Raw genomic sequence first — 22,771 nt, 5'->3', positions numbered from 1 at the left:
AGGCGAAGGTGTGGGAGCCAGATGCCAAGCTGTGCCCCCAGCACCAGAGTGCAGGGGGCCAGCGTCCACATCGAGGACCTCACTCTTGCTTGGTGTTTTCTTCCATTTCTGTAGGGAAGAGCCTCCTACCTTTTGTCTGAGGATTTGGAAGCCATGGCCCTCTGTGAAGAGGGGGCAGGGAAAGGGGTGAGGGTTTCACCATCGAAGTGGTGGTTCCACAGGCAGACTTGCACCCAGGGCCCCCTCTTCAGTCTCACTCCCCACTCCTGCCCAGCGCTGGGTCCATGAGCCCTCAGCCTAGAGCCCCCGGAGGCCCCCGCTATTGTACTACAGAGGACCGCTCCCCTAATCCTCATGGAGTCGGGGGAGGGCCTGTCTTACCCACTTTGCACATGGGGCCACAGAAGCGTGCAGAGTTCCGTCCGCGCTGCTGACATCCTGGAGGTCCACGTCGAGGCCTTGGCCCCAGTCGGTTGGACCCCTGACCAGGGATCTCCCCGCCACCCTGAATTCGGCGTCAGCATTCTCAGAACTCCATTGCTTACCCCTGGGCTCTCAGTAGTGTTGCCAGGAGTGTGAGGCTTTACTGACTGATCTCACCGTGTCCACTTGTCTGCACGTTGCTGCCTGAACCATGTTTGTGAGATTCCCTAGGATGCTTCATTCACTTTTATGTCTGGATGGAGCTCCTGTATGACTGACTGGTCTCCAGCTGGGGGGCATTTAGGCGTCTCCATTCCCTCCCTCCCAACTCCTGGGCTCATGCACAACATCTCTAGTTGCACAGCTGCTGGCCACGTGGTCTGCAGCCTTACTAGAAAATTGCTGTGTTGTTTTCAAAGCAGTTGAACCAATGAACTTTTCCCAGGTGATCTGTAAGTTCCTGTTGCTGTATCCTTATAACAGTTGGGGTTGTCAGACGTTTTAATGTTGTGATCTGTCGGGTATGGTTTTAGACAACACTTTGTTAATTACTATTGTGGTTCAGTATCTTGTCCTGTAATTTGCCTGTTCATATCTTTTTGCCCATTTTTTCTTTTGTGTCTCTTTTCTTTGATTTTGTCTGTCCTTTATATGTTCTGCACATGAATCCTTGTTGATCATATGTGCTACAGACATCTCTAGGTGGGTGGGCTTCTCTTCACCCTTTCAATGGTATCTTGATGCCTGGACTTTTCCTTTTGGTGTCTTCCATGGGCTTAGAAATCCTTCTTAAAGGTGAGCATGGAGATAACAGTGTTCGGTTTCTTCCAAAACTTTGTTGTTCACATTTAGGTCTTCAGTCTGCATGGAATTTGTTTTGGAATAAAAAGGGATCTAATTTTGTATGACTGGCCAGTTGTGTTAGTCTGTCTTAGTCTGCTATAACAGAATACCACAGACTGGGGGGCTTAAAAACAACAGAAACTAATTCTCACAGCTCTGAGGCTGGAAGTGCAAGATCAGGGCACGAGCTTGGTCCGGGCGCAGCATGGTCACGGTACCAGTATGGCCAGGTTCTGGTGAGAGCCTTCTTCTAGGTTGCAGATGGCTGAATCAACTGTGTTTTCACATGGCTGAGAGCAGAGAGAAGGAGCAAGTTCTCTTGGGACCTTTATAAGGGCACTAATCCCATTCATGAGGCTCCATCCTCATGACCTATAACCTCCCAAATGCCCCGCCTCCTAACACCATCACACTGGAGGGTAGGGTTTCAACATAGGAATTTGGGGGGGACACGGACATTCAGTCCATGACATCTGTTTTCTCAGCATCACTGGTTCAGCACCCCTTTCTCTTCTCATCAGCCTGTAAAGCCTCCTTGTCAGATGTCAGAAGGGCTGTGTGTGCAGATCTGTTTCTGGGGTCCCTTCTGTTACAATGGTGATGACTTACTTGTCCCAACCACCTTGTCTTAATTACTACAGCTTTATATTAAGTCTTGTTATTGGTGGGGCCTGTTGCCTTCTACCTCTTGTGTTTCTTCAAGCTTGTTATTGATATTTGTAGTATCTTATGCCATATAAATTTTTAGAAGCAATCTGTCCAGTTTCACAAAAAGACTTGTTTGTGATTTCATTTGAAATTACATTGAATGTTTTGATTCATTTGGGTGAAAATAAACATTTTTAAGACATTTAAATTTCATTTTCATGAACAGGTTGTAGTTCTTCATTTATTTAGATTTTCTATAATGTTTTTGTAAAGTTTAAAAGTTTTCTTCATAAAAGTTGTATGTATCCTTTGTGACATTTATTTCTATGAAAGTACTTTATATTTTTGGTTATTTTTTAAATGCCACCTTAAAAAATATTTTTAAACTGTTGTCTCTAGTGCATACTCACGTGGTTGGTTCCTAGCAACTTTGCTGACCCTTCCCACTAATTCAAATAATATGTCTCTGGATCCTCTTGATTCCTGTGTAGATAAGCAAATAGTCTGCAAATAATGACAATTTGTTTTATTGTTTTCCAACCCATATTTTGCCGATGTTATTCCTTTTTCTTGCCTTATCACTCTGGCAAGAACCTCTGCTACAGTGTTAAATACAAGTGGTGACAGCAGGCATCTGGAACTTGTTCCTGAATATAAAGGAAATGTTCCTACTATTTCACCATTAAGTGTGGTATTTGGGTAGATTTTTACTAGATACCTATTATGAGATTAAAGAAGTTTTATCCTCCTATTGCCAAGAGTTTTATCACAAATGGATTTTGAAAATGACTGAATGCTTCTTCAGTATCTATGGAGGACCTCATTTGGCCTTTTTCTCCTTTAATCTGATATGTGGTGAATTGTATTAATAGATACCCTAATGTTAAACCATGCATTATATTACCATACTGGTATTCCTGAAATAAACCTACTACATTATCTTTTTTATTTTCTGCTGGACTGTCTTGCTAATATTTTGAACTTTTCTATCTATGTTCATCAGTGAAATTGGTCATTTCTCAAATGTTCTTTGTCTAATTTGATGCCAAAGTCATATTAGCCTCAGTGAATGAGTTGGGGATATAATCTTTCTCCCTCTGTTTCCCTCTCTTTTTCCTGTTCTCTTAAAAAGTTTGTATAAGATTGGAAATATCTGTTTTTTTGTATATATGGTAGAACTCATAAAAAGTATCTAAGTCTTCTACTTTTTTTGTGGTTAATATTTTAAACTATTGAATCAATTTATTTAATGATTGTAGGAAAATTCAAGTTCCTACTGACAAATTTTTCTCCTGGTTATAGGTCATCTTTTCTGGCTTCTTGGCATGTGTAGTAATTTTTTAAATTGAATTCTAGACATTTCTACATTGTGGAGCATCTGAATTGTGCTTTCTTCCTGTAAAGAATGTTGGGCTTTGTTTTGGCAGGCAGTTAAATTACTTGAGGACTTATCTGATCCTTCAAGGCCTGATTTTAAGCTTTTTTAGAGTTGCTCTAGGGTAGATTACACTTTGGGAATAGTTAAGCCCACACTAAAGTATGATTTCTTTGGGGTCTCTACTGAATGTCTGGGGGCCTGGGGTGGAGGGATCAAGAGAACTGTATTCTAGCTGGTGGAAGCACAGATGCCTTCTGACTTTGTGTAGCTTTGGGAATTCTTCAGTCTTCAGTCTTCTTTGTCCAGTCCATGGGCATGGGCTAGGAGTCTACAAAGATGCCAGGGTATCCCTATGCAGATTTCTGGAGCTCTGTTACTGAGCAACTGTTTCCTTTCCAGAACTCTGACCCACAGATTCCAGCAGCTGCAACCTACCCAAACTCTGACTTCCATCTCCCCAACTCATCAGAGTTGCTGAGCTGTTTGGGTCCCACCTCCCAGTGCCTGAGGTCTGTAAATTGCCTCTGGGAAGATGTGGAGTGATTGGAGGGAAGGGAGACTCATATGTTTTCCTTCTCTCAGTGCCTTTTGTGCCATGTCTGAAAACAGTCATTTTCATCTATTTTGTCCAGTTTGCTAGTTGTTGTTTACAGTGGGAGGTTAAGTATGGTCCTTGTAACTCCTTCATGGCTGGATGTGGAAGTGCTGTAAATTTTGCTGGTAGTATTTGCATGATCATTTACTACTAAGTTTATTTATAACTCTATAGTGATTTTTTGTTTTTTGTGTGTTGGTTATTTAGCAGTTTATTTTTTAAAATTTCTAAACATATGGGTTTTAGTGATCTTTTATTGATTTTTAACATCTGAGGTCCTTGAGGATCTAATTCTGGTTTCCTTTTCCTTTTTTTTTTTCCTGATTCTCATGGTGAATTTCATCTCTTGTGTTGGGTAATATTTCACCATCAGCTCCTATGTGACTGATCTTCATCTCTGGGAATACTGGGACCCCAAGGGTAGGAAGCTATTTCCAAGGAGGATTTGTATCTGCCTTTGTGAGGTGCTTTGGGTGCAAACACCCGAGACCTACTGTGAGCTAATTTCTCAACCTTGGGCTTCCCTGATCGTGCAGGTGAATTTTGGACCCAAACCTGCATGAGGTCAGGTCTGTGGCCTCAGATTCTCAGAAGCACTGGCTTGTTCACCACATGGAGCTGAGTGTCATTCAGACCAATGCCCACGTCCCTCTGACGGCAGACGGCTTTCCCCAGCCTTCCACTGCACGGGGCTGTGACTTTGCAGGATCCAGCTTTCTGTGATATTTGGTTCCAGTCCCGACTGCCTGTGCTTGAGGCTATGTCTCCCATCCCCCCACTCAGCAGGTGAAACCCAATTCTCTGCGTTTCTGGCATCAGCAAACGCCTGCAGCTTCCTTCTGGGTGGGCTTGTGGGATGGGCTCCCCACTTTCATTTCAGCTCCTCCTTCCTCTTTTCCCCCCTTTTCCAGAATTCTCCTCTTTTATTCTTTTTTTTTAAAGGAACTCCTTTATTTATTTATTTATTTATTTATTTATGGCTGTGTTGGGTCTTCGTTTCTGTGCGAGGGCTTTCTCTAGTTGCGGCAAGCCGGGGCCACTCTTCATCGCGGTGCGCGGGCCTCTCACTATTGTGGCCTCTCTTGTCGTGGAGCACAGGCTCCAGACGCGCAGGCTCAGTAGTTGTGGCTCACGGGCCTAGTTGCTCCGCGGCATGTGGGATCTTCCCAGACCAGGGCTCGAACCTGTGTCCCCTGCATTGGCAGGCAGATTCTCAACCACTGCATCACCAGGGAAGCCCTCCTCTTTTATTCTGATGCTTGTTATCTATCCCAAATTTCTAGGTGATTTCTAATGGGAGGGTATCTCATCCATCATATTGCCAGAAATGGGAGTCTGTCAATCACCTTTCTTCCCCCATCAGTTTTGAAATATTAATTTTAATGAGCAAAACTGATTTTTGTTTTCATGCACACCAGCGCTTGTCAACCGAAAGTGAGCTAGCTTTCTCTCTCCCTCTTTCCCTGAACCGTTTGGTAATTATTTTAAAAATAATTCTTTTTAGGTAAAATATGAACATTATTTAGAAGAGTCGAATGTATCTACAGAACTCATTTAGAAAATCAGCAGGTTTTGCTCTCTATCCGCAACCTCTTTCAACTCCCTTTAGCTGTTTGTTGTTACTTTTTTGTTGTTGTTACTGTTGTTATTTAGCTCTAGATTGCTAAATAATGTGCTATGCTGCTCATTTTTGGCCTGTTTCAGAAGTTACATAAATAGAATTATATAGAATTTAGTGTTTGGTTCATCATTTCTAATTTATCTTCTCTCCCTCCTTAAATGCCACTGAAATAACAGTAGAGGTAAACTAAAGAAAGACCTAAATGCTTCCGTAAGGGTAAAAAAACAGAAGACAAGGCTCAGCACCCACATTTTGGAAAATGAAAAGCAGACCCATGTAGTAACTGACAGCAGGTCCAGGAAAGCCAAAGGCACGGAGGGAAATTGGGAAGCAGCAGGTGGACGTCCTCACAAGGCTCAGGAACTGGGCCCCCAGCTGCCCTGGGCAGACGGGTCCAAAGTCTGCTAGAGAAGCAGCTAGATTCCTGAGAATTCTCCCCACCTGCTCCTTCCGCATTTCTTTCTTCCTTTCTAACCCTTCTCCCTCCTTGATCTCGTCCATCTCCATGACTTAAAAGAGTCAGTGCTCACAAGCGACTGATGCACGTTTCCTGCCCTGACGCCTCCTCAAATGCTCACATCCAGCCTCCTCCCTGACATCTCCAGGCATCTCCTGCCGGCGCCAGGGTTAAGGGGTGAACAAGAGGACAATCCTGCTCTGGCAGAGCCTCAGCTGCTGGTTCATGTGCACCGGGTCCTTCTCAAGGCAAACCTTCAAGTCCCGAAGGTCCGCCTGGCAAACCCATGGCTCCCTGGGGGACGGTGGGTTCTGGATCGACCTGGGACTGCTGTGAAGGACTCCCCACCTCGACCCCCATGACTTAAAGCTATACATTTCCTCGTGAGTTCTGCGCGAACTGCACTCCACAGCTTTGATATGTTGTATCATCATTATTCAGTTCAAAATATTTTCTAATAGTCAATGAGTTTTTTTTTCCTTTGACCCATAGGTTATTTAGAATTGTATTGCTTTATGTCCAAACAGTCGAGAGGTTGTAGGTTTTTTGGGTTTTTTTTTAAATTAATTAATTTATTTTTGGCTGTGTTGGGTCTTCGTTGCTGCGCGAGGGCTTTCTCTAGTTGTGGCGAGCGGGGACTACTCTTCGTTGTGGTGTGTGGGCTTCTCATTGTGGTGGCTTCTCTTGTTGCGGAGCACGGGCTCTAGGGTGCGCAGGCTTCAGTAGTTGTGGCACGCGGGCTCAGTAGTTGTGGATCGCGGGCTCTAGAGCGCAGGCTCAGTAGTTGTGGCGCACAGGCTTAGTTGCTCCACGGCATGTGGCATCTTCCCAGACCAGGGCTCGAACCCATGTCCCCTGCATTGGCAGGCGGATTCTTAACCACTGCACCACCAGGGAAGTCCTGGTTGTAGGTTTTTTTATTGCTTTTTTGTTTGGTATTGATGTATAGCCTAATTCTACTGTGGTCAGAGAACATATGAATTTAATTTTATGAATGTAATGAATTTAATTTTAAATTGAAATTCGTTAGCGTTTACTTTATGACCAGCATATGGCTAATTTTAGTAAATGTTCCATGGGCGCTTTAAAAGAATGTGCATGATAGACATTTTTCCTTTTCAGTAGCTGATAGAATAGGCAAACCAGGGACTTCCCTAGCAGTCCAGTAGTTAAGACTTCGCCTTCCAATGCAAGGGGTGTAGGTTCGATCCCTGGTCGGGGAGCTAAGATCCCACATGCCTCGTGGCCAATAAAGACAATAAAACAAAAAACATAAAACAGAAGCAATATTGTAACAAATTCAATAAAGACTTTGAAAATGGTCCATTTCAAAAAAAAAAGAATAGGAAAACCAAAAAATTTTATCTTTTTATTTTCAGCCTCTCTGTGTCTTTTTATTTAAAGATGTCTCTTGTCAACAGACTATAACTTTAAAAAAAAATCTGTTCTGACAACTGTAACATTTGACTTGGAGTAATGCTCCGTACTAATTGACTTGAGCTTTTATCTAGGGTCTTAAATCTTCATTTTCCATTTGACACTTTTTTTTGTTCTGTTTTTCCTCCTTTATTGCCTTCTATTGGATTAATAAAAATATTTAAAATTTTTTCTGTTTATCTTGCTATTAACCTGTTAGTTATACATTCTTTCTCTGCTGTTTTGATGGTTACCCTAGCAATTGAAACAAGTATCCTTGACAGTCTAATATAAATGATTACTTTTCTACTTAACGTTGAAACCTTAGAATGTATCTTTTGGCTTCCATCATTTCTGTTGAGAAGTCAATTGTCAATCTTTTTTTTTTATATACATTTATTTATTTTATTTTTGGCTGCGTTGGGTCTTCAGTTGCTGCACACGGGCTTTCTCTAGTTGTGGTGAGCGGGGGCTGCTCTTCCTTGCGGTGTGCAGGCTTCTCATTGCGGTGGCTTCTCTTGTTGCGGAGCACAGGCTCTAGGCACGCGGGCTTCAGTAGTTGTGGTGCATGGGCTCAGTAGTTGTGGCTTGCGGGCTCTAGAGCACAGGCTCAGTAGTTGTGGTGCATGGGCTTAATTGCTCTGTGGCATGTGGGATCTTCCCGGACCAGGGCTCGAACCCTTGTCCCCTGCATTGGCAGGCGGATTCTTAACCACTGTGCCACCAGGGAAGTCCTCAATTGTCAATCTTATTCTTGTTCCTTTAAAGGTTTTTTTTTTCCTGCCAGCTTTTAAGATTTTTCTTTTCATCTTTGGTACTCGACAGTGTTATTATGATGTGCATTGGTGTAGTTTTCTTTGTGTTTGCAGAGCTTCTTGAATCTGGATAGATATATATACTTCAGTAGTTTTAGACAATTAATGGTCATTATCTTTTAAAGTATTGCTTCTCTCCTATTCCACTATTCTCCTTTTAGATTTCAGTTACATGCATGTTCGACCATTTCACTGTGTCCTGTATTTCTCTGACTCTCATTTTTATATTTTCCATTCTTTGTTTTCTCTATTCTTTAACTTTCTGTTGACCTGTTCTCCAGTTCATGAACACTGTCTTCAGATGTGTCTAATCTCTTCAGTTCTTAATTTCAGTTATTGTGTTTTCAGTTCTAACATTTCCATTTGATTCTTTTTTATAGTTTCAAATCCTCTTGCAAAATTCTCCATTTTCCATTTATTTTCTCCATCCTTTTCTCTCTTATTTTGAACATATAAGTCATGATTTTTTTTTATAAATATATACGTATTTAGCATTTTTTTAAAAATTTTTGTTTATTTATTTATGGCTGTGTTGGGTCTTCATTTCTGTGTGAGAGCTTTCTCTAGTTGCGGCAAGTGGGGGCCACTCTTCATCGCGGTGCGCGGGCTTCTCATTATCGCGGCCTCTCTTGTTGCGGAGCACAGGCTCCAGACGCGCAGGCTCAGTAATTGTGGCTCATGGGCCTAGTTGCTCTGCGGCATGTGGGATCTTCCCAGACCAGGGCTCGAACCCGTGTCCCCTGCATTGGCAGGCAGATTCTCAACCACTGCGCCACCAGGGAAGCCCCAGTCATGATTATTTTAAAGTTCTTGTTTGATAAGTCCTAGATCTGGATCATATGTAGGTTTGTTTCTTTTTTTCTTTTTACCTTTCTTTCCCAATTTGTTTTGAGTCATATAGCCCTGTCTCTTTTCATGCCTTGTGAGTTTTGATTAGCCTCAGATGTTGCCTCTGAATGCATATTCGAGGCTCCAGATGGCTCAGATTTTCTCTTCCAGGCAGATGGAGTGAAGGTCATCCCTCATTCAGTCAGAGACCAAGCTGAGTCAGGGCTGGCTGCAGTTTGATAAGGTGTAGCCTACGTGTGGTTCTGCCCTGCTTTTAGATTCTGTGCCTTTCAGGGCTTTCAAATAAGACCCTGGCGTGATTGCTGTGGCCCCTCCTCCCAGTGGACCCTGAACTCTAACCTCTGACTCCTTGGCACCTGAGACCGTGGAAGACTTCTCTTTGATTTCCAGAGGCTTCTACTTGAGTTTTAAACTTCCGCCCCTCATGCCCTCGGAGTTTGGCAGATGTCTTAAGGGGAGAACTGACCATTTGTTCAGCTTAAGTCTCTGCTTCTTTCTCCTGGGACCTTGACCTCTCAAGTTTTGTTTTTCTCGACCAAAAAGCTCTGCAGGTTCTCCATCCCTCAGCAACGGCTTTCTGCCTGGGAAAACTCTAGATTCCCAGCCTCGAGCCCGTGACCAGAATGCAAAACACTCAGGGAGAAAGTGCTGGGGAAAGTCCTCCCCTGCCCCGGTAGCCCCATCTCTGGAATCTTGGCCTGCCTGTCTGCGTGGCTTCTGTAGCTCTTAGACCTTCAAACAGATTTAAAAATTGTATGCAGCTCCTCTAGTTGTGCACAGAGGGGAGGGAGCAACCCTCTGCTGCCAGCCTTTCTGCCATCTGGACGCACAAGTCCTCCTTTGTTTTTCATGCTTGGTGTCAATGCAGAGTTTCTATCCAGAGCCATAAGCAGAGTCTCCTATATGTTCTTGTAACACATTCCAAGATAAAGTTCTAGCTCTATTTTTCAACATGGGATAGCCAATTGTCCGATACCAATCTTACCCAATCCCTGCAATGCTGCTTTATCATCTGTTGGATTTGTCTGTGTGTGTGTCTGTCTGTCTGTCTGTGGCCAAGCTTCATCTTTTCCATTGATCTCTCTGTTCTGGTGTCACTACTAGACTTTGTAAATTATTGTAGCTTTAGAGTAAATATGATAGCTGGTAGGGGATGCGCCCCCTCTTTGTTCTTATTTTTCAAAACTCTCTTCCAAATACTTGCCACATTCCACTGAAAATCCTGTTGGAATATTTTGCTTATTGGAATTGCGCTGAATTAATATAGCTAAATCTGAGGAGAACTGAAAATTTTGCAATGTCAAATTGAACATCTTTCATAAATATTTTCTTCGTTTCTAATTATTACCTATTTCGGCACTTGGGAATCACGTATTCAAAGGATACGGCCTTTATTTTTAAGACATACGGCCTGTTGCTAAAGGCTTGCTGGAAACCTCACCCCAGTTTGCGTTCTCACCAAGAATTCCTGACCTTGTTCCTGCTCTTCCCACTCCAGCCAGAATGGCCTAAGGCTTTTCTCAGTTTCGAAAGGGCAGAGATTTTCCCGCATAAGGAAACATGGATGCTCAGAGAGGTACGTCCTCCAGCCCACCCTGGATGGCCATTCATGGATGTAAGAAGGTGAAACAGTGCTGGAGAAAACATTCATGGTGTGTAGATGAGGGCGCACTCGTGACTGTGAGGGGCTGTGGGGTGGAGCTGGGCATGATTCCAGCCCCTGAATTCTGCCCCCACCCACCTGGGCTTTTGCTCGTGTCCTGAACCCGTTGGCCCTCAGTCTTTGGCTGCTCTGGCACTTCCCTCTCTCCCTGTAGCCTCTGGAAGAGCTGTGTTGCTTGAGGGGACGGTCCTGCTCCGTGCCCAGCCTGCTCTGGGGAGTTCTGGGGAGCCTAGGAGCTGGCCCTGGGACTTTACAGCATTGACCTCAGCCCTGGCCATGCCCTCCCCCATCTGTAGAGAGAGGGGCCCCAGGGTCTCTGCAGGCCCCTCCTGCTCTTGGTCCTGGGGTCCATGCACAGAGGTCCCTGCCCCATTCTAGAAGGGGGTCTTTTGGCCAGATTCTCCTGAGGGTGTCAATTACAGGCAGGGAGACTGAGGCAGAAGATTCCCTGTTCAGAAGGGGAGATGTCATGGAACCTCAGTGTGGGAGAGTCTCCCCCCGGCCTCTGCTCTACTTGGGTGCCTCTGGTGACAGGGGGCTCACCACTTAACCGGCATCCAAGTTCATTTTAGACAGCAGTAGGGGGAAGCCCCGAGAGCTCCTGGCTGAATTCTGTTTCCTGTGACCAACAGCTCTCTGCCCTGAGCCTGTCCCCCTCCCTGTTCCCAGGAGCCCCTCCTGAGCCCCGAGTCCCCGTGGGTGAGCAGCTGTGGCATTGGCCGGTGCCCTGCAGCCCCAGGGAAGGCAGCGTCACAGTTTGCAGAGGCTGCAGACATTCCCCAGAGGCCCAGGACCCCAGAGGCGAAATCACTTTGGGACCAACCTCCTCAACCCTGTCATTTTGCAGATGGGTAAACCGAGGCCCAAGGGCTGAGTCACACAGCTGAGATAAAGGCAGGACCAGGACTGGTCCCCTGACCCCAGGCTTGCACCCGAGTCTCTGTGACACGGTTTGCTCCCCTCAAGGTGACCTGGGTGTGGTCTCAGGACTCGGACCCCGGGATCTGGCGTGAGTTAGGACAGGGGGATGTTGTGTAGACTTCTGTCCCATTGGTTAGGGCTGTCTGCCCTATCCTTTTGGTTTGCTGAATAAATCATCCCTTTTCCTGATGGCTTGGAGACCATATCAAGTTGTGGCCGCCAGCTAGACCCCAGGGGGACGGAGCGCGTGGACATTCTACTGTAAACATCCTTGACGCGTTGGTGATTTAAAGGCCTGGCTGTGCCAAGGTCATGTTTCCCTTCACAGAGAGCCTGTCTGGTCACTGCCCCTTGTCGCAGGGGAGGGCACGCGCTCTGGGTCTCAGGCGGGGCTGGACGGCTGGGCTGGGGCTCAGGAGAGGGAGTCACAGGGCGGTTCCGGGCCCGGCTGAGCCCCTGTGGGACTGGCCCCATGTGGTCCCTGACAGCCCTCAGCCCGGGGCTGCCTGACCCTCTTCCTTCTGTGCCACGGAGGCTGCCTGGGCCACGGCCGTTGGGTACCGGCCTTTCTTGGGAGCCGCTGCGGCCCTGCCTGGGGCGGGGGCACCGTCGGGGCTCGAGGTGCTCGGGGAGGAGTGGAAACAGCTCTGCAGAGGCTGAGCCTCGGGACACACATGACGGTGTTTTTCTGTGGACACGAGGACTTGAGGAGCGCTCTGATCCAAGGACGCTAAAACCTTCCCTTGATAGGCAAGGCCCCGCAGTGGCCCCGCGGGGACAGGAGCCTGAACACAGGAAGGGGCCTCTCAGCAGACCCCACCCAGCTGTGTGGTTCCGGGCTGCGGGCCGCCTGCAGGGCAGGGCGGGCTCAGCCTGCTAGGTCACGGGTTGTAGGTCGGCCATGGCAGCTCAGGCAACATATCACCTGGTCTTCAGCAGCGGCAGCTTTGGTGGAAACAAGATTTTCTTTTACTTTTTTTTTTTTAATTTTTATTTTATATTGGAGTATAGCCGATTAACAGTGTTGTGATAGTTTCATGTGCACATGGACCCAGCCATACATATACATGTATCCATTCTCCCCCAGACTCCCCTCCATCCAGGCTGCCACATAACATTGAGCAGAGTTCCCTGTGCTCTACAGTAGGTCCTTCTTGGTCATCCGGAAACAAGATTTTCCAAGCCTTTTCGATTCCCATGGATTTTACCTTTCTGCCAGGTGAGGGTTGAGGCTCTGTGTGCCCCCGCGTTATGGACTGTTCCCTGTGCCTGTGACTGGGCTGGGCTGCTGCCCACAGGGACACTCAGCCCCCGTGTGTCCTTGCCTTGGAGCCACGGGTGGCACCTCGCCACGCCTCCCCTCCCCCTGGCCCTCCTGGGCCCCTCAGGCCGCTGCCCCTGGACATACCCCTGCCCTGATCTTGACACGTGGGGGGGTGGACCACTGCCCGCTGTACTGGGTGGAGCTAACTGTCCTTGCTGGACTCCGGGGCCCGCCTGGAGCCGGCTGGGAGAGGCGGGTGCCCTGTGCTCCAGGCCCTGCCCCAAGGCGGGAGGAGGGCTGCCACCTAGGCCTGCCCCTCTCCCCAGGGTTCCCTCTCCTGGGAGTCCAGGAGCTGCCCCACGCGTAGGGTAGGCAGGTGGATGCCCAGGGGCCACCCCTCTAAAGGGGAGGATGGGGTGTCATGTGGGCACCCCCTTGCCAGATGCAGGCCTTGCTGCCTGAGTCCCCACTTCCTTGGCCTGGATACCCCCCTGCTCCACCCCAGGGAAACCAACCCCCTCCTGCCCTGCCCACCCTCCCGGCTCATCCGAGTCTTGTGGGCACTGCCCTGTCCATTCATCTCGGGCCCGTGGGCTTCCAGCCCAGGGAGGGACAGTCCTCTCGAGGCGGCACAGACCTGGCCTGGAGCCTACCCGGGGCCTGCGTCCTCGGGGGGTGGGGGGGGTGCCTCCTCCGTGTGAGTGTGACCTTCAAGTGGACGTGAGGGTCAGCTTCACATTCACCCCCGGGGGGTGGCCAAGCAGGCCCAGGGAGTGGCAGCCGCGTGCAGAGGCTCACTCCGTGGTGGCCGACATCGGCCGCGCCCTCGCCCTCCTTCCTCAGGCATTTGCCCCGAGCCTGGCCGCACCGTGGGTTCCCCCTTGGCCTTTCCCTTTTGTTTGTTCTTAAAGTTTTGCCAGAGTAACACATGGAGACGCGGCATCGAGGTCCGTCAGGGCTGCGAGCCTCCCCGGGAGAAGCAGCCCCGCCCGGGCCTCACCCTCCCCAGTCCACTTTTGGTTTTCTCTGATCCGTTTAGATCCCACTGGGACAGAGTCAGCTTTTCTGCCCCATCGCACTGCTAACGACCCCGCCACATGCAACACCTCTCCCGGTCTTCCTGCTGTGTTTCCTGTGTGTTGATTAGTGTTTTGTGTTTACACCAGCAGAACTAGTGAACATTCTTTCCTGCTGCTCTCAGGAGTGCACTCTGCTTATATTTTCTTTCTTTGAAGAACATTGTATCAGGAGTAAGTGATGACATAATGCCTGGGGTCATCACTGATCTCTCATCAAACCCTCTGACGGATGCTTCTCCACGTGGGGAGACCACCTCCCGCCTCGCAGCCGGGTCTTCTCCCCGGCTGGTTCCCCTCCACTGCCCCCCAATGAGGGGCGTCCCCCCCTCGAGGCAGCCCCAGGGTCCTGCTGGGACCCCTTCACCATCCTCCGGGCTGGGCCCGCACCCACGTCTGCCCCACCAGCTACCTGCTGGAGCTCAGGTTCTAGCCTCCTGCACAGTCTTCCTGGGTCTTCCTCTCACCCTCCCTCCCGGTTGTGGTGTGGCTGAGCTCAGAGTTCTAGGCTGAAAGTCGCCGTTCCTCAGCAATTTGAAAGTGTTTCTTCATCTGGTATCCATGAGATGCTGATGCCATTCTGAGTCTCCATCCTTTCTCTCTGGAAGCTTCTGGAATCGTTCCTTTAGCCCTGAGGTTCTGAAATTTCACAGTTTGCTGTGGTTTCTGACTTTTTATAGCAGGTGGGGTAGGTAGACCCTTTGAATTTGGAAACTCATGACTGGCTGTGCTGGGAAGTTTTCTTGAATTATTTCTTTAATAGTTTCTTTTCATTGATCCCCAAGTTTTATTTCTCTCCTCACACAGAAAATTACTTAATTGTATTTCCAACCTTTTAATTTACTTTTGAAGGTTCTGTTTTCATAGTCTTAATTTCCAAGGACTCTTTCTTATTCATTAAATGGTCCTTTTAAAAAAAGCATCCTTCACTTGCTCATGGGTGAGTAAATTTTCTTTCTGAGGATATTAATTACAAGGTATTTAAACATTTTTTTTCTTCTCTTCCTGCTTTGTCTCTTTCTGTTGTGTTCCTTTTCTATTTGTTTTAGTCTCTGTATTGCTTGCTAGAGGGTGTGGTCCTGTTCAGTTTCCCCAGCAGAGAACCCTGCCCTCTTCCCTGGCAGCCAGCAGGTGGGGGCCCTGCAGCAGGAGGAGGAGGCTGGGGTCCCACTACTGGGCATCTTCACTGGGCTTTTCACACCCACCTTCAGCTGGTCCTCAGAACTCCAGGCTGGACGGAGCCTCACTCTCCCAGAGGGTAGCCTCTGGCCTCCTGCCTGATGGTGGCATGGGGCAGGGGGCAGGTCCTGGATGTTCACTAGGTGGGGTAGGTGGTCTCGGGGTCTTCATTACTCTGCTGGGGTTGCCGTAACAAAGTACCACAGACTGAGGGCTTAGACAACAGAAATGTATTGTCTCACAGTGTGGAGGCTGAAAGTCCCAGGTCTGCAGGGTGGTTCCCTCCGAGGCCATGGGGGAGAACCACCGCCTGCCTCTCTCCTGCCTCTCGGCAGTTTACCCCCAGTCCTTGGCTTGTAGACCTCTGTCTTTGTCTTCACGTGGTACTCTCCCTGTGCGCATCTCCTTTTATAAGGACACTGGCCACCCTGGGCAGGGCCCACCTCACTCCAGTGGGACCTCATCTTAACCAGCTACAGTGCCAGGACCCTGTCTCCAAATAAGGTCACGTTCTGAGGTCCCGGGGTTTAGGACTCAGCATGTGAATTTCAAGGGATGCAATTTAACCCATGACATGGCCTGACACTCCCTCTGCTAACTTTCCACAAACACATGTTTTCAGTCCCACACAGCCTCTGACCTTCAGAGGCACCTGGAGTCTTTCCGGGTCCCAGAGAGCGAGTTGGCTATTTCCTGTTAGGTTCCAGCTTTCCTAGGCTCCTCTCCTCCGGTTGGCCTTCTTTCCCAAAACTCGTGGCATTTCTCACCTGCAGCTGCTCTGCTCTGTTCCCCTTCCTTGCGGACTGGTTATCCGAGCAGGTGTCATTTAGCCCCTGTCATTGCCAGCCAGAAACATCTGTTCTGCCTTTTTGGATATTGTTTCTAACTCACGTCTCCCTTTCTCCCAAGGTGTCTCCTGTGCCTGCTGGGGCTCCTGCCGCTACTAGGAGTGACCCACAAAGGCCGCAGAGATGTCTGGGGCCTCGGTGAAGGTGGCGGTGCGTGTCCGCCCCTTCAATTCCCGAGAAATGAGCCGCGACTCCAAGTGCATCATCCAGATGTCCGGAAGCACCACCAGTGAGTATTGCGATGCGATTGCCGTTGCTGCTGGTCCCTCGGGGCCATGGCTCCTGGGCCTCCCGGCCCTGGCTCCCTCCTTGTCCACCCCGGGTGCTGGTTTCCTGGGACTGCAGTAACAAATGACCACAAACTGGGTGGCTTCAAACAACAGAAATTTATCCTCTCACAGTTGTAGACGCCAGAGTTCAAAACCAAGGTGTTGACAGGGCCACACTCCTCTGGAGGAAGATCCTTCCTGCCTCTTGTGGCTTCCATTTGCGGCCGCCAGCTTGGCCTGCAGCTGCATCACCCCAATCTCTGCTCTGTCGTCACGTGGCTTCTTCCCAGAATGTCTGTGTCTTTGTGTGGCCTGATAAGGACACTGACCATTGGGCATACCCTAATCCAGTATGACCTCATTTCAACAACTGATTACATCTTCAAAGACCCTGTTTCTTACATTCTGAGGTTCGGGGTAGACAGGAATTTTGGCGGGGGCCGCTTTTCAACCCAGGGCACAAGGTTCCTGATTTCTTGTCTTGTTTCAGCTGCTTTTTGCTTTGTCTGCTCTTTTGTTTTGTTTCTAATTGTAAGTCATCTCAAGCCTTGCTGAGAAGTAGGAGGCCTGGGGTCAACAGGATGAACAAGGAGTAGTAAGAGACAGAATGGCAATTTCGAGAAGGTCCGAAGGACAAGCATGGCCTCCAGGGCCGCTCTAGCGCACAGGACCTGGCTGCTGGGGCAGCAGAGGGGACTTGGCCCCGAGCCTCCCCTTTTGCTCTTTCTGGTGCCGCAGACTTTGTCCTGAGTTGGGACACGTTTGCAGAAGAGTGGACAGAGCCCAGTGTGCAGCTCAGGGAGTTCTCAGCAGCACCCCGCTGCTGAGAACAGAGCGATGCGGCACCCGGAAGCCCCCCTCCCCGGCCCCACCCACCCACCCTTACCCACAAAGGGAGCCGGCATCCTTGCTTCTAACACTGTAGGTTAGAGGGCTTGTTTGGGGTCCCCTGGAAGTCAAACCAGTGTTTGGGTCATCTCCTGCTGGTCAAGAGCCCACCTCCACGCTTGGTGACTTAGAGCAAGAATTCGCCGTCCTCTCTCCCAGCTGTGGGGTTGGCGGGGCTCAGCCGGGAGGTTTGCACTTAGAGCTGCTGCCGTCACCGCAGGCTCCGGTGGTGTGAGCCGCACCGAGCGGACCTCGGGGTGTAGGAGGAAGATAGGCCTCGCCCGCACCTGAGTAACGCCACCCCTTCTGTTATCTGCCAGGTTGGAGGGAGGGGCTGCCCCAGGGGAAGGGCGCTCAGCGCTGATGGCGGCCGCCTCCCTAGGCCTGTTGAGGGGCTGAGGCTTCGGGCGTGGCTGGGGGGTCTCTGCAGGAGCCCCTGGAGCAGGTTGTGGAGGCCCCACTCAGAGCCTGTGGGGGTCTGTTGGGCATATCTGGGGGCTCACAGTGACTCTTGTGAATGGTGCTGCCTCGGCTTGGTCTCTGGAAGCAGAACTGAGATGAGGATTTGGGTGCCAAGGGCTTATGTGGGAGGTGGTCCCTGGATGCACTGCGGGGGTGCAGAAGCCGCGAGGGGCCGTCGGCGAGCAGGTGGCCGCCACGGGCAGCAGGGGCTCAGCTCGCTGGGACCCTCTGAATACAGAGTGCACCTCTGGGGTGTCCGCTCCAGGAGGCTGGGGGTCTTGTTCAGCTGCTGCCCAATGCGGGCGGAGGGTCCGTCCAGGTCCTGGCTTTCTTGTATCTCCAGCCTGGCCCCCTCGAGGCTGGAGAAAGTGCTCAGGAGGTGTGACTCAAGCCTTAAGGTGGGAAGCCAGGGGCTGTGACCCCGGGCGGGAACGTGACCCTGGGTGGGCAGGGGGCATCCGCACGAGGAGCTGATAGGGTTGGCCACGTCACTGTTGGGTGACCCAGGACATCAGGAATGGCTGTGAGAATCGCCGTCCATGCTGGGCCAGGCCCCAGCGGCACAGTCGCCACCTTAGACAGTAGCTGGGGGTCTCGGCTTGAGGGGCTCACAGGTGACCAAACCCTACGGGAGCCTGTAGAATGGACAGAAAGAACAAAGGATCAGAGGCAGACCCCGTGTCTCCCCTGGGACTTGGGGGCGGCCCAGGACAGGGTGGGGCCGGTGTCACGGAAGCAAAACAGCTGGAGGTGACGGTGGGCTGCACTCAGGGGGGCTTGTGCCCCGCCTGGGGCCTGAGAGACAGAGAGAGACAGAGACAGACAGAGAGAGACAGAGAGACAGAGATATAGAGAGAGATATAGAGACAGAGACAGAGAGACAGAGAGAGACAGAGACAGACAGAGACAGAGACAGAGACAGACAGAGATACAGAGAGAGATAGAGACAGAGAGAGACAGAGACAGAGATACAGAGAGAGATATAGAGACAGAGACAGAGAGAGACAGAGAGAGAGACAGACAGAGAGAGAGACAGAGAGACAGACAGACAGAGATAGAGACAGAGATACAGAGAGAGATATAGAGACAGAGACAGAGAGAGACAGAGAGAGACAGACAGAGAGAGAGACAGAGAGACAGACAGACAGAGATAGACAGAGATAGAGACAGACAGAGAGAGATAGAGAGAGACAGAGAGAGAGACAGAGAGACAGACAGACAGAGATAGAGACAGAGATACAGAGAGAGATAGAGACAGACAGAGACAGAGAGAGACAGAGACAGAGACAGAGAGAGAGAGAGACAGAGAGAGAGAGAGAGACAGAGATAGAGGCAGAGACAGACAGAGATAGAGGCAGAGATACAGAGAGAGATAGAGACAGACAGAGAGAGATAGAGACAGAGACAGAGAGACAGAGAGAGAAACAGAGATAGAGAGAGAGAGATAGGGACAGAAAGAGATAGAGAGACAGAAAGACAGAGAGACAGAGAGAGACAGAGACAGAAAGACAGAGACTGAGAGAAAGACAGACACAGAGAGAGAGGCAGCCCTCAGCACGGGGAAGCCTGCCTGAGGAGTGGCGTCGGAGGGCAGGGTGAGCTTTACTCCTGGAGGTCCTGGGACAGGGGCTAGGGCAGGGCAGGCGGCTCCAGAGCCGACCTGAGGCAGATGCTCATAGGAGCTGGGTTTGGGCAGCAGCTCGTGGCCGTTTTGTCCGGGTGGGAGATGATCTGGCCAGCCCGGCCAGCGGGGGTGGTGACATACTCCTTGAATCTCAAAACGAGGGGCACAGCAGGAGACCCCAGTTCTCTGAACGTGCCACCTGGAATCTCCACTGGGACACAGAAATTAGAAACACTTAAAAGTCAATTTAAATTCTTATCCTGTAATCATGGCCTGGATAACAGCACTCTTCATCTGAAACACAGCAAATCTAGCAATTCTGTGAGCCAACCAAATTGTACGTGACGTGTGCTTCTGTCCCTACAGCGGGGACCCTATTTCCAAATAAGGTCACAGTGTGAGGTTCCAGGGGACACTGTTCAACCCAGGACAGTGCCTGGAGGGGAGGGACCCGCCCAAAGCCACAGAGTGACGCCTTCAGGGCCGGGCCGCCAGCCTTCCTCCTGGACCCTGGCAAGCTGGGCCCGGTGTGTGCTTTCAGGGAATGGACCACCGTTCTGGAAGGTCCACCGGGATCCGCCTGACCAGCAGCCCCTGTGCGGTCTCAACACTTAACCCATCCGAGAAGTCGGCCCCATTTGCCATCACTCTTCTAGAATGTTCTGGGCTCCAAATACAGTGAGACTGGGCCTGGGAGTCCACAGAAGGGAGCTTGGTTTTGCCAGGAGGTGGTGACGCGGTGCAGGCCTTTCTAATAGAGGAATGGCTCCACACACGTGGTGTCAAAGGAGGGACCCTGGGGGCCAGCGGAGTCCTGGTTGGCAGCCTCGGCCGAGGGTGCTGGGGGCCTGCCGTCACTGGCTGGCCCCAGGCCAGGATGCCCCTGGCGCTCGCTGCCTTGAGCTGCCTCTCCCCGGGGGTCACCCGTGAGAGTCGCAGCGGGCTCTCCACTTGCAGGGTTAGGGTTAGGGTTAGGGTTAGGGCTGCCTGAGTCCCTCAGGGCTGAGGACGCTCCCACGGCCCAGGTGGGGAAACGAGGCTTGGTGGGGTCAGGTCAGCACACGTCACCACACGGGAGGAGAAGGTGGGGGTCCCTCCACGTCCACGTCTCGCACATCACTGAGCTCCAGCCCGCGCCAGGCTCCACTGCTGGCATCGGGCCCCGGGGAGCAGGACAGAGGCTCTCACTGCCCTGGGGGTGACGTTCCAGTGGGGACACGGAGATGGAACTAGATGGGCTGGTGACAAGGGCCACCGATCGCAGTCAGGCAGGCAGTGATGGGCGTGGGGGGCCTTGCCGGGGGCGTGGGAGCCTTGCTGGGGGCGCGGGGGCCCTGCCGGGGGCGTGGAGCGTGGGAGCCAAGCCAGGTCAGTGGGAGGAGCCGTGCCATCCTCCGAGAGCCCCCACTGACGGTTCATGAGGACTGGCACGTGCCCCGTGTTGGGAGAACATCCCCGAAACTCCTGACACTGATGTCTTGGTCTCCATTTTAGTGAGGCCCCTCACTCGCTCTCTTACACACACACACACACACACACACACACGCACCCCTGTTCGCTGGTTTCCGTGGTGTCAGTGCTCTCCCCATGGACAGTTGCAAGCTACGCAGGGTTTAACCACAGAGCCGTGGAATTCCTCAGAGTTGGGCCACGGCGCCCGGAAGGAGCGGGCACGGCACACGGCTGTGGGGCTTCAGACCCTGAGAACACGGCTTCCCTTGCTTAGCGCCTTCCCTGCTGTGCCCGCCCCCCATGCAAGCTGGCCCCTCACAGCTGTCGCCTTTGTCCTCTGTGCTCCTGCAGCAGGGGCGGAGGGCACGGAACCCCCCACTCAACAAGCCCGCGGTCCCGCCCCCCTCCTCAAACCCATGGGAGGAAGCGACCCGAGAGCTGCGCGGGAAGCCCCTCCCCACCCAATCGCCTCAGTGCTGACGGGGGGCTGCCCATCCAGCCCTAGTCCAGGCAGGCCGCCCTGGTGAGGGCTCAGAGGCGTCGGTGGAGAGCAGGCCTGGGGTGGACCCTGGGGAGGGCCGTCCCGTCTGGAGCGCAGAACCCCATCTGTGATGACGGAGACACCACAGGACCCCCGCAGGACACCTGGGGGTCAGGACCAGGGCGGGAGCCAGAGCCGCACCAGGGGACCCCACCCGAGGGGGAGGGGGCAGGTGACAGCAGTTCCCACGGGCCAGAGCAGCTCTGCCCGGTGGTCCCCACGTCAGGCTCTCCTCGTGGCCCACTCCACATTCACTGACCCTCGCAGCCGGCTGTCCCCTGCCCACCCAGCGTTCCTTGAGCATATCCGTGCCCCGTCCCTGGTGGGGGGGTCCTCAGGGAGCTCCCGGTCCACACAGGGTATACAGCAGACGCCCCGGCACCAGGACACAGTCAGAGCAAGGTCAGCGCCGGGGGCAGGTGTCGCAGCCGGCAAGCGAGAGCGGCTGGATGGGGTGGGGGGAGGAGGTGGACGGAGGTGGGGCACTGGTGGGCGCCGGGGGCCCTGCCCAGGCTGCGTGCGCTCAGGAGACGCCGTGATTGTTGTTTCCATGGCGCCGGCATTACCGCGCTTGGGTTCTGGCGGCCGCATCCCCAGGCCCAGCAGGAGTTGAAACCGGGATGGCTAAGTCTCCTCTCAGCCTCACTCCCGGAGCCAGTATGGACGTGACCCCCTCTCGGCTCCAAAGAAAGGGCTGTGATGGCCAGTCACCTGCTCCCTCCTGCCGGCCTCCCGAGGGTGCCGGGTCATCTCCCAGAACCCCTCAAGCCTGGGGTCTGGGACCCAGAGCCAGTCAGCTCCTGCCCGCCAAGCCGTGGCCCGGGGCAGCTGCCGAGGGGGGCGAGGCCGGTGGGGGTCCCAGCGTCCCAGGGCTCCGGAGCAGAGCACCGTGGACGGGACGGCTTAGACGGCAGTTCCCGAGGCTGTTAAGTCCCCGATCAGGGTGTCACCGGGTTGGTGCCTTCTGAGGTCCAGAGGGAGAATCCATTCCCTGCCTCTCTCCAGCCTCTAGTGGTTTTCTGGCAATGCCTGGCATCCCCTGGCTTGTAGAAGCACCATCCCAGTCTCCCCCTCCCCGTCACATGGCCTTCACCCTATGTGTGTGTCTGTGTCAAATTTCCCCTTTTATGAGACACCAGTCATGTTGGATTAGGGCCCACCTGACTCCAGGGTAACCTCATCCTTACCAGTTACGTCTGCAAGTATGTAAATAAGGTCACATTCTGAGGTCCTGGGGGTTAAGACTCAACATGTGAATTTTGAGGGGATATAATTCAACCTGCAGCAGGGCCAGGGCTTGTTCTCTTGGTGTGAGTTACAGGTCACCCTGGACACGCGCTGGTGGGGAAGGGTGGGGGTGTCCTGGAGTCCAGAGAGGCGAGGCCCCCAGCCCACTGCAGCTGAGGAAAGCCAATCCAAGGGGTGGGCAGACATGTCCTTCATCTCCAAGTAGGTGGGGGGAATGTGGTCCTCAGATGGGATGAGGTGGGGCGGTGGCCTGGAGCCCTCTCCCACCAGGACGGCCCACGTTCCTGGTGG

The 22,771-nt window shown here is 51.7% G+C and overlaps 1 protein-coding gene across 20 annotated transcripts in view; it reads left to right on the top strand.

Moving 5' to 3' along the window:
- KIF1A (kinesin family member 1A) overlaps window positions 1-22,771 on the top strand; it is a 91,842-nt gene that overhangs the window by 6,150 nt on the left and 62,921 nt on the right. For all 20 annotated transcript variants that reach the window (XM_036858374.1, XM_036858372.1, XM_036858371.1 and 17 more), the window contains exon 2: window positions 16,058-16,225. In XM_036858374.1, coding sequence (XP_036714269.1) covers window positions 16,120-16,225 — 106 coding nt within the window. In that variant the 5' untranslated portion in view covers window positions 16,058-16,119. The remainder of the gene's footprint in view (window positions 1-16,057; window positions 16,226-22,771) is intronic.

The sequence above is a fragment of the Balaenoptera musculus genome, chromosome 7 (genome assembly GCF_009873245.2).
Source record: "Balaenoptera musculus isolate JJ_BM4_2016_0621 chromosome 7, mBalMus1.pri.v3, whole genome shotgun sequence".
NCBI lineage: Eukaryota > Metazoa > Chordata > Mammalia > Artiodactyla > Balaenopteridae > Balaenoptera > Balaenoptera musculus.
Note: the sequence above shows the minus strand (reverse complement) of the source record. Positions and strands in the feature narration are given on the sequence as shown.